This window comes from Musa acuminata, chromosome BXJ2-1 (genome assembly GCF_036884655.1).
Source record: "Musa acuminata AAA Group cultivar baxijiao chromosome BXJ2-1, Cavendish_Baxijiao_AAA, whole genome shotgun sequence".
Lineage (NCBI taxonomy): Eukaryota > Viridiplantae > Streptophyta > Magnoliopsida > Zingiberales > Musaceae > Musa > Musa acuminata.
In genome coordinates this window covers 10970957-10982988 of record NC_088338.1, presented here as the reverse complement: position 1 = coordinate 10982988, position 12032 = coordinate 10970957, and the positions used below count along the sequence as shown (strand labels likewise).

Here is a 12032-nt window from a genome sequence, read left to right as displayed (position 1 = left end):
TTCGAATAAACAGGAAGCAGGGAAGTATGCCAGTCGTTTGCGATAAAACCCAAATTTCCATCCCCACAGCGGACACCACATGGAACGTGCAAGGGAACCTGAAACAACTTAGGTAGTTTTCTTCAGGTGACAATTAAGTGATAAGTGAAAAGGAATATTTTTGGTAGATAAAATGTCAACTATATTAACAACGAAAGGCCTACCAAGAAACTATAGTTCATCTTTGCTGAGTTGATGATGCTAGCAAGAGGTTCATGGTAGTAAAATCTATGCATCTTTGTGAATGCTTTTTGCATGACTGTCTTGAAGATTAGGACTGCAAGTATATATTTTCATCTTTTTGTTTGTTATCATTCATTCATGTAAGTATAAAATCTGCGATATGCTATGTGTAAAATGAAAAAACTTTTATATTAGAATTAAAATCAAATAACATTAGATTGATTTTTACGATGTGTACCTTTCGATGTCATTTGAAAAATATTTCTGTGTGATTTGGGTACAACCTTTAGATCCAAAAACCTACTGTCAATCTGCAAGGAGAACTAGACTCTTCTTCTTCGTCTTCTTTCTTCTTCTATTTTCTATCTTCTCATAAGACCATTTAGATTGATGTTTTAGGAAGATTAGAAGAGAATATATAATCTCTCAATTATGTCCTTTATACTAGAGGTCCTATCTATTTATAGATGATGACTACCATATAGCATCGCCACCAACAAAAACCACAATAATGCTAAGGAAAGTACCTCAACTGCTGCCCTGCACAATAAAACCATCCTTTTCAGAATATCCTGCATTTAAACATTAAAAGAAATATCACTAGGAATGAGATTTGGTTGATATTGTCATTGGTCAAACTATAAACCTACAAAACCAAAGTTCAAGTTAGTGTTCAGGAACAAAAGGAAACAAACAAACATGGTTACCATGTCTTAATGACTTTGACTATCGATAAAGTCAAAGTCAACACAATCAATGTAGGCCTGAGATAATATGTAACCTCCGAGTCCTGTAAAATATAAGTAGAAGATATATTATGCGATGTCTGCCAACAATATCACATTGAAAAGATGAATACCTTACCTGCCCATCAACCTTGAACCTTTTCCAGAACTCCTACTCCTTTGGGTTCAGCATAATTACCATACTTTGGTGCCACTAACCTAAAACACAAGATCAGTAGGTCCAATTCATGTTGCCAATGGAAAAGAAAGTTCAGAAGATATGCTTCAAATTTGCTGTTCACATTCACTGATGAACTGACTACACCAAGCTAGGCAGAGGCACAAATAAATCCACCCATAGTTTCTTTTACTTGTGTCTGAGATCAACACGCAAAGATAAGTCACAGGATCAAATACCATAACCCGATGCCCTCTCCTGGCCAAGGCCTTGGGTAACTCTCCAACAACATCTCCGAGCCCACCTATAAGAAATCATCAGTAAGTGTTAGTTCAAAGAAACAACAAGTGGAAACAATTCATTTTAGTGCTTGACAATGGTAAGCAAGCGCAATTACAGCAAAAAATTGACTGTAATGTCAACAAGCGATGGATGTGAGTGCCTGTTTTGGACCATGGAGCACATTCCGCGGCAACCACTATGACGTTCATGGCATTTGGGTTAGAAGAGTCCAAGATTCGTTCCTTCGGTGACTCCTCTTGTTGCTCATCCAAAGCTTGGATATTTGTTACTGCAGAGACCTCAAGGTTCTCATCTTCCATGACATAAGAATTAGACGTGTCAGGAAGAACTGGGAGTGTAACATGAGGCTGAGATTGCTCTACGTTGGCTTCTCTTAGTAGCCCAAGAGCGTCGGCCATGGATTGCTCAACTTCTAAGCCATTTATGGGTTCCTCCACCTCATCAGCAATACCAGCTTCAGTTGTGTTGACTGAACATAATCAGAGGAATCATTAGTTCTCCGAAGCTCTCCATTGTTACCTCCATCAAGGTTTGAGAAGCTGGTTCCTTTTCTTTCGTACCAACACAATCTTTTGTGGATGATGCTAGTTCTCTCCTTTCAACAATCTGCATCAAGTTGAGAAGATGAAATCGACATGAATTCGCCTATATATATATACACACAGTGTTACAGGCAGCTACATGTGTAACCATTTTTTTCATTTTTAATGCTATTTAAATTATGTGTCTTTATTAACAAAAGATAAATTTACAAGATCAACTAAGCCATAAAGAATAGTCTTGTCATGGTGGATACAAGAAACTACTAAACACAAATGTGTTCATTTAAGACACATATTACTCAAAATGAGAGATTCCAATAAGTAGTATGACAAAAGAAGATAGAACCATGTATAAAATGCAAATTACTTTCAAGCACAAAACATATGGAGTAGCTCAAAAAATTTCTTGAAATACAAAATAAGTCCTCTGTATGATCAGAACCTCCATGCTCGGTACGATGGCAGTCTGGACTGTATTAACGGTGATGTCCCTATCATCCTCATCACTATCCTCTTGTCTTTCAGAACTGATGCTTCTTCCAACTCCCAACAATGGTGTTTGGAACTAAACCCACCAATAGTCCATGGTAGACAGCATTCAGAAACATCATCGTGCAAGCACTTCCATTATAACTGATGTGATTGCGTCGGGTATTGCTCTAAAGGATAACAAAACCATTGCCATTTTTATCAATAAAAATAAACAATGGCTTGACATCAATATGTCATCACCATGAAGCATATTAGGAACAAGGTGTTAAGTTTCTACCAAAACTACCCAAAAAGCAAACAAACATGTAAACAAACAAACAAACAAAAAATTTCCTTGTTCTTATATGATCAACCTGAAAGCAGGGGTCACTTTTAGATAATTAAGAAATTACACATGCGGAAATATTGATCATGTATCAGGACAACTCGCAAATCGTTCCATGACCTCCACGAGTCGCACAAAGAATTCACATCAAAATAACAAGTATGGAGGCTCAAAAAGGCTCTAATTCCTTATGATTTCTGATCAAAGATATAAGATCGTAAACAATACAAAGAGCTACTCAGGACGACTTTGCTCCTTCGGTCCAAGACCAAAACAATTGATGAATACGGATGAAGTTTAATCGTAAATTTATGTCTGAAAGATATCACAGCGGCAGACTAGAGATAATTTAGCTTCAATATTTATTTTAATTTATGTTAAACAGACATAAATAAATTAAACTAATTTAGAATTATCTTAAATCATTTTAAACTAATTAAGTCTGATTTAATTTAATTAATATTTGGATCCAAATCCAACGACCGGCAAGCCATATACTGATCTATGTGCATTGCTGATGATGATCGTATATGGATCGTACCAATAGCTAGGTCAGCCAATAGCTCATGAACTAGTCATGGGCTTGGTAAGCTAGCCTTCAGGCTAGAGCTTTTAACCTACGGTTGCAGAGACTGACGTGTGTGAGAAAGCGCGAAACCACCTCGGTTGGATCACTGCCACGCCCCTACCTCTCACCGGCCGGAATGTTCTCCCACTGCCTCGCCTCTCCGCCGGCGCTGCCGCCGACGTCATGCAGCGGGGTCGCGTGCCGTTTCCCTCGCAATGGGACGCCTCTCATCTGTTCTCCTTTTTCCGCTGTGAGTTCTCTCTCCACCTGTTGATTTGAGGTGCCCCGATCGCGAGTAAAGAAAGAAGGACGGGTTTTTTTTAATCTCATTTCGTCCTCAAAATTAAACAATCTTGTTCGAATTGAAACAAAAGGTTCTCTAGAGAGGCTGTTGCAGTTGCAATTCCCATCTATAATGGTAAAGTTGTTTGTTCTTCGAAATCCTTTTGGGTCTCAACAGAAGAGTCTAATTGTTTCGCATTGTCCGCCCTCTTCTAGTTTGAAAGTGGTTTTCTGCTTCCAGTGCACCGTCGATTCCTGGCTCTTGCTCCCGCTTTTAGTACAACTCTTTTTGGTGTAGATTATACGCTTCCGATCAGTGTTCCTTGTCCGTGGACACGGACTACTGTTGTTGTTTCATATATGTGATTTTCTCGTCATCTTGTTGTTTTATGTGGTTAATTAACATTATGACTCGATGTTTTTGCTTTTTCTTGGATCCTTCATGGCTTCTTCATTGTCTCATTCTAATCAATGCTGGCTATGTTGATCCGTGTTTTCTGATTAACTTCCCTCAACCTAGAGAAAAATTGGCAGATGATAAGAACAATAAACAAGTGAAGACTTTTTATCATTTTAGATCTTTGGGTGGAAAACTATTGTGTTTTCATGTTGTAATCTTGTTGAAGTTAAGGCAAATATTTACATCCTTGCATCTTTTTGTGATCTTATATCTTTGATCAGAAATCATAAGGAATTGGAGCCTTTTTGGGCTTCCATACGTAAAGCTTATTTTGATGTGAATTCTTTGTGCAACTCGTAGAGGTCATGGAACGATTTGCGAGTTGTCCTGACACATGATCAATATTTCCTCATGTTGAATTTCTTAATTACCTAAAAGTGACCCCCCTGCTTTCAGGTTGATCATGTAAGAACAAGGAAATTGTTTGTTTGTTTGTTTATATGTTTGTTTGCTTGTTGGGTAGTTTTGGTAGAAACTGAACACCTTGTTCCTAATATGCTTCTGGGTAAGCCGTTCATGGTTATCACATATTGATGTCAACCTTTGTTTATTTTTATTGATAAAAATGGTAATGGTTTTGTTCTCCTTCAGAGCAATACCCGACGCAATCACATCAGTTATAATGGAAGTGCTTGCACGGTGAGGTTTCTGAATGCTGTCTACCATGGACTATTGGTGGGTTTAGTTCCAAACACCCAAAAGAATGGAAGGCTTCTATTAGGAGTTGGAAGAAGCATCAGTTCTGAAAGACAAGAGGATAGTGATGAGGATGATAGGGAGATCACTGTTAATACAATCCAGACTGCCATCGTACTGAGCAAGGAGGTTCTGACCATACAGAGGAGCCTCCTGAACCAGGTCTTCTTTTGTATTTCAAGAAAAATTTTGGGCTACTCCATATGTTTTGTGCTTGAAAGTTATTTGCATTTTATATATGTTCTATCTTCTTTTGTCGTACTACTTATTGGAATCTCCCAATTTGAGTAATATGTGGTGTAAATGAACACATTTGTGTTTAGTTTCTTGTATCCATCATGACAATACTATTCTTCATGGCATTGTTGATCTTGTAAACTTATCTTTTGTTAATAAAGACACATAATTTAAATAGCATTAAAATGAAAAAAATGATTACACAAGTAGCTGCCTGTAACACTGTGTTATGTATAGGCGAATTCATGTTGATTTCAAAATTAATCATAAATCTTCTCAACTTGATGCAGATTGTTGAAAGGAGAGAAATAGCATCATCCACAAAAGATAGTGTTGGTACGAAAGAAAAGGAACCAGCTTCTTACAATCAGAGTAATAGTTCTTTCTCAAACCTTGATGGAGGTAACAATGGAGAGCTTCAGAGAACAAATGACTCTTGGACTTCCTCTGATTATGTTCAGTCAACTGAAGCTGGTATTGTTGATGAGGTGGAAGAACCCATAAATGGCTCAGAAGTTGAACAATCCATGGCTGACGCTCTTGGGCTACTAAGAGAAGCCAACTTAGAGCAATCTCAATTGACAGAACAAACTACCGATGTTCAGTCAACTGAAGCTGGTGTTGTTAATGAGGTGGAGGAACCCATAAGTGGTTTAGAAGTTCAACAATCCATGGCCGATGCTCTTGGGCTACTAAGAGAAACCAACTTGGAGCAATCTCAGCCTCATGTTACACTCCCAGTTCTTCCTGACAAGTCTAATTCTTATGTTATGAAAGATGAGAACCTTGAGGTCTCTGCAGTAACAATTGTCCAAGCTTTGGACGAGCAACAAGAGGAGTCACCGAAGCAAGGAATCTTTGACTCTTCTCCTGTGGCTAACCCAAATGCCATGAATGTCATAGTGGTAGCTGCGGAATGTGCTCCATGGTCCAAAACAGGTACTCACATTCATCACTTGTTGACATCATATATTTGACATTACAGTCACTTTCTTGATTTCATGCCCTTCTCTTCATCATTTTTCAATTTTTTGCTGTAATTGCGCTTGCTTACCATTGTCAAGTATTAAAATGGGTTGTTTCAACTTGTTTCTTTGAACTGACACTTATTGATGATTTCTTATAGGTGGGCTTGGAGATGTTGTTGGAGAGTTACCTAAGGCCTTGGCCAGGAGAGGGCATCGAGTTATGGTACTTGATCCTGTGACTTATCTTTGCAAGTTGTACTTAGACACAAGTAAAAAAAACTATCAGTGGATTTATTTTTGCCTCTACCTAGCTTGGTGTAGTCAGTTAATTAGTGAATGTGAACAGCCACTTTGAAGCATATCTTCTGGACTTTCTTTTCCATAGGCAACATGAATTGGACCTGCTGATCTGATTTTGTGTAAAGTTGAATTGATTAGCTGATTTCACTGGGTTGCTTTAACAAGTAGACTGATTTGCACACATCTTGTGTATTTAGGTAGTGGCACCAAAGTATGGTAATTATGCTGAACCCAAAGGAGTAGGAGTTCTGAAAAGGTACAAGGTTGATGGGCAGGTATTCATCTTTTCAATGTGATATTGTTGGCAGACATCACATAATATATCTTTACTTAAATTTTGCTGTTACTTGTATTTTACAGGACTTGGAGGTTACTTATTATCATGCCTACATTGATTGTGTTGACTTTGTCTTTATCGATAGTCCTGTTTTTCGCCACATTGAAAATGACATATATGGTGGAAACCGACGGGTAATCCTTATTTATGTTAAGTTCATTAAGACATGGTAACCATGTTTTTTTGCTTCTGTTTGTTTCTGAACACTAACTTGAACTTTTTTTTTTTGTAGTTTTATAGTTTGACAATGACAATATCAACCAAATCTCATTCCTAGTGATATTTTTTTTAATGTTTAAATGCAGGATATTCTGAAACGGATGGTTTTATTGTGCAGGGCAGCAGTTGAGGTACTTTCCTGAGCATTATTGTGGTTTCTGTTGCTGATGCTATATGGTAGTCATCTATAATTACTAATATTTGGATATCCAAGTGCTTGTCTTCCTAGCTTGTGTTTCTTGGAAAGGACGATTGATGTATTATTGCATGGGGGTGTGTGATTGCCTTGCTGGCATGGTATTATTGATTGTCATGCCTGTAGGCACAGGCCCGTGTGAGCCAGAATATTTACCAAAACTTGACCATAGTTGTATGTTGGCTTCTTTGTCATGGTTTGCGATAACACATTCTATATTTTTCTAGCACAATATATTTCAGCCCATGTTGGGGGTATGTCAATAAGCATGGCAACACTTGCATGGAGATATATGATTTTCCTGAAAGATAATGTACACATTAATAAATTCATGGTGCTTTAGTCCATAAGCTTATTAGACTGGTTTCAGATTAAAATTTTGAGTCAAATATAAAGGTTGTGGAAACTTCATAAAGAGACATTATTATACTGAGGATTTGTGATTGTCAAATAGGCCATTTTGTAATTTGAGTACTAAGATTCAAGAATGTAAGCCACTAAATTGCCAAATCTGAGTGAATGAGAACAAAGAGACAAGAATGTACTTGCAGTCCTACACTTGAAGACTTTCATGCAAAAGCATTCATGAAGATGCATAGATTTTATTACTTCTTTAAGATCCATAAACCTTTTATCTAAAACTGTTTGGGCATTCTTAATAATCTTAGCTAGCATCAACTCAGTAAAGATCAACTATAGTTTCTTTGTAGGCCAGAAATTGTTTTTGTTAATATAGTTCACAATTTATCTACCAAAATATCCCCTTTAACTTAATTGTCACCTGAAGAAGACTGTCTAAGTTGTTTCAGGTTCCCTGGCACATTCCATGTGGTGGTGTCTGCTATGGAGATGGGAACTTGGTTTTTATTGCAAATGATTGGCATACTTCCCTGCTTCCTGTTTATTTAAAGGCATATTATCGTGATATGGGGTTGATGAAGTATGCCCGATGTGTGTTGGTGATACACAACATAGCTTACCAGGTAACAGCAGTTTCTAGTTTCCATTATCACATAAATGCCTTTGTTCCTATGTCATGTATTGTTAATAATTGGGAATGGTCAATTCATATTTAAAAGTTATAAGATACCTCTTGGGCTAAATTGTTGACCAACTAAATTAACCATTGTTGTAACCCAATAAGTGTAGGAAAAGATATTTATGAGGCAAATGAATGGCTTGGTTGAAGTTTATTGCTGATACGGTTCAGCACGAGGAATAATTAAACCCATGGTTTTCATCTTGGTTAAGACAATTCAATGTTGAAAACGTTCTAGGGTAATAACAGTGCGCTCTTGATCCTTTCTTTGTCCTCATTATTCAGGATAAATGATAATAATGAGATAACCGGTACACTGTGATATTTACAACACCACCAACACCATACTCTACTTGTATAATCACCAGAAGATTCAGCTGAGGATGCCTGAAATAAATTTGATGCTACTGTGTTTATCTGAAGGTATCACAGTCACTTCATGGATGTATATAGGGCGGGCCATATTACTTTTTTACCATAGTCAATGTAGCATTTTTTTGTTCTTCTTTCAATACAAGATAGGAGGTAGAAACAATTCTTCTAATCCATGATCAACTATACAAATTCAAGATAAGCCTTTTCCTTTCCTGGAGATTTAAATTACATCTGTCAGATTTTGCAGCCAGGATCAATGAGCTGGAAAATTTCTTTAAGGTAGATTTATCAGTATGTGGATCTTGTCAATCCTCACAACTGGATTGAAGTGCTATAGGATGAGAGAAGCAAATAGACTCATGTTTCTTGTCCTATCAAGATCTCAGATTGTGTAAGACACTGAATCATAAGAGGTTTTGCAAGGATTTGTTCTCAATGGTCATTATGATATTATCTGAGCCAAAAAGAGGCATTATTTGGTTCCTAGTTATCTCAGCCAATGGGATTGTTATCAGAGATTTCAGTCAATATATGGTAATATGCATTAATCCATAATTATTTGAAATACTATTTACATTTTATTTGATTTTCCAACTAGGTACAAGGCAATGTCTACTGAATCACCATAAGAAGCACAAATTGTGCTACTAATTTTCCACCCAGCAAAAGAATGCTGGTGCTATGTTATAGTGTTTCATCAAAAGCCATCAAAAAATTTGCTCATCATTCTTTAATATTTCTCAAAAATATTTCATAGTCTTTTTAACTTTTTTTAGTATTTAATCTTGCATACTGATCATTGCCCTTTTCTTTTTAATGTCCTACAGATTTTTCTGTTGGTGGAAATTTTGTCAGCTCCTTAGTTATTTAGTTACCTGCTAATATAGTTTTATCTTTCTGCTCATTAATGAACCCTGACCAACAAAATACAACTCCATGATGGACATTCTACACATACATTTTGAAAATTGCAGTCTGTTGCCCAATTTTGAAATTGAAATCCAAGACTCTAGTTGTAGGGTGAATGTTAACCACTCTAGTTTGATCCTAAGTTGGTATTTCCAAACAAGATCTGCAAATGCGTGGAAATTTAAAAAATGAAAGCACTCAGCCATTAATTTATTTGCCATAAGAAGAGTTGGAATTGGTAACTATACATATAGTGGGGTATTTGAATATGACAGTATCCTCCAGAAGATTCAGCAAAGGGTGCCCAAAATGAAATGTAAGTTTCTCGCATGACTAGCCACTTGATGGACCTTTTGGGTTTGGCTATATACTTCTCTTAACATTGTTGATGTATAGCATTATCTTGTTCCAGTACAATGTAGAATCATCTTTTTATTCAGAAAATGAGGATACAATTTCGGCATTTCCCATGGAGAGTTGCAGCAACATCTGTCATCATCATCAGGTATATTAATTGAGGCTGGTTTGTCTTCCAGGGCCGTGGTCCAGTAGACGACTTCTCCCTTGTGGATTTGCCAGATCACTACTTAGACCTTTTCAAATTCTATGATCCTGTTGGAGGTGAACATTTCAATATATTTGCAGCTGGTTTAAAAACTGCCGACCGTGTGGTTACTGTTAGCCATGGTTATGCTTGGGAACTAAAAACACCCGAAGGTGGCTGGGGCCTGCATGAAATCATTAGTGATAATGACTGGAAATTTCGAGGTATTGTTAATGGGATTAGTACAGAAAGTTGGAACCCTAATTCCGATGTGTACCTAACTTCTGATGGTTACACCAACTTCTCTTTGGAAACTCTTCAATTGGGCAAGGCCCAATGCAAGGCTGCTTTGCAACGTGAGCTTGGTCTGCCAGTCCTGGGTGATGTTCCTATCATTGCCTTTATTGGGAGATTGGACTATCAGAAAGGCGTAGATCTCATAGCAGAGGCCAGGCCATGGCTTGTCGGTCAGGATCTACAGATAGTCATGCTGGGCACAGGAAGGCGAGACCTCGAAGATATGATTCGGGGAATCGAAAGCGCACATCGCGACAAGGCCAGGGCATGGATTGGGTTTTCTGTGAAGATGGCTCATCGAATCACAGCGGGTGCTGACATCCTACTGATGCCATCAAGATTCGAGCCTTGTGGACTGAACCAACTTTATGCGATGATGTACGGAACTGTTCCTGTGGTGCATTCTGTCGGTGGTCTAAGAGACACTGTGCAACAGTTTGATCCACTCAATGACGTAGGCTTGGGTTGGACCTTTGAAAGGGCAGAGGCAAATAGGATGATACAGGCACTGCAGCATTGTTTAGACACATACAGAAACCACAAGAAGAGTTGGGAGAGACTGCAGGTACGAGGGATGATACAAGACCTTAGTTGGGATAATGCTGCTCAGCGCTACGAAGAAGTCCTTATTGCGGCCAAGTACCAATGGTGATTCCCTCTTCCTTGAAAGGCCTGTTGTTGATGGAACCCTATGTTACCAAGCAATGCACAAGATTTTCTGGTGAATCTTCTACATACCTCACTAGTTTGTCATCTCTCGGTGCACGAGTTCATAACCGATCAACCGTTCAGTGGCAAGTTTATCTGTACTGTTATGTATTGTTTTTACAGTTTCCTGTGTGAAATAGATGTTGGAGCAGAATTATCTCTAGCCTGCTGCTGTGATGTCTTTAGACAGTAAGTTTATGAGTAAACTTCTTCCATATCCATCAATTGTTTTCCCTTTTGAAAGATATTGTGGTTGCTTTTCATGTATAAGATTCTGACCTCTGGATTAACAAAGAACTACTCTTTCTGCATTGCTCCATGCAACGTTAAGCATGAATCTCCAACGCAGCGAAGCTTGCATTACTTGAGAGCCTTCAATTGGCATCTTTTGTAAGCTTACGATGATGCAAGAATCATAGCAATCTATCCAACCTCAGCAAGACTGGAATAGAAGAGTGCAGGGCACACAAGGAACTGTCTATATGTTATGTCAAGCTCATGCGTTAGTGCCCATCACATTGCAAGCACCCGATCAGAGTCTGACATGGGAACGAGGCGGCAACCCAGTGTTGGGCAGCGTGCTTACCATGATTTCGTCCCTCCCCACAGGTTGATTCAAGAGGAAGAGGCGGATACGATTGTCGTTTCTCTCGAAGGCATGCTTTCTGTGTTTCAATTTGATCAGTTCTTTAGATTTGATTAGTAGTAACGAAAACAACAGTATGATTCTTTGAGGAATGTTTGTAGAGATCTAAATCATGCAAAGTAACACAATTCTTCGTTCTATTACATATGCATCCGATACGTTTGATGTGCTTCCATTTTTCAAGCATAGGCTTCGTGAAGGAGGAACTCAACGTACAACTCGACAGCGAGGGGAGAGTAGTTGTCAGCGGACAGCGTCCCACGATGGACGGCCGGTGGAGCCGCTTCCGCAAGGAATTCCGAGTGCCGGAGAACTGCGTCCTCGACAAGATCAGTGCCAAGTTCGAGAACGGACTTCTTCATCTTGTCTTCCCCAAGTCCATCACCAAACTTTCTCCGCCAGACGACGGCAGCATCAGGAAACAAGGTGGGGAGGAGGAGAATGAGAAGGTTGGGAAACAAGAG

General features: G+C 38.5%; 1 protein-coding gene across 1 annotated transcript; it reads left to right on the top strand.

Annotated features, from left to right (window-relative positions):
• Positions 1–3368: 3368 nt before the first annotated feature.
• LOC103996758 (soluble starch synthase 2-2, chloroplastic/amyloplastic) lies at positions 3369–11141 on the top strand. Its single transcript, XM_009417747.3, has 9 exons — positions 3369–3605; positions 4689–4955; positions 5321–5969; positions 6157–6221; positions 6496–6573; positions 6659–6769; positions 6941–6985; positions 7860–8033; positions 9910–11141. Exons 1-9 carry the CDS (start codon positions 3492–3494, stop codon positions 10864–10866), a joined length of 2460 nt encoding a protein of 819 aa, XP_009416022.2. The 5' UTR covers positions 3369–3491; the 3' UTR covers positions 10867–11141.
• The last annotated feature ends 891 nt before the right edge of the window (positions 11142–12032 follow it).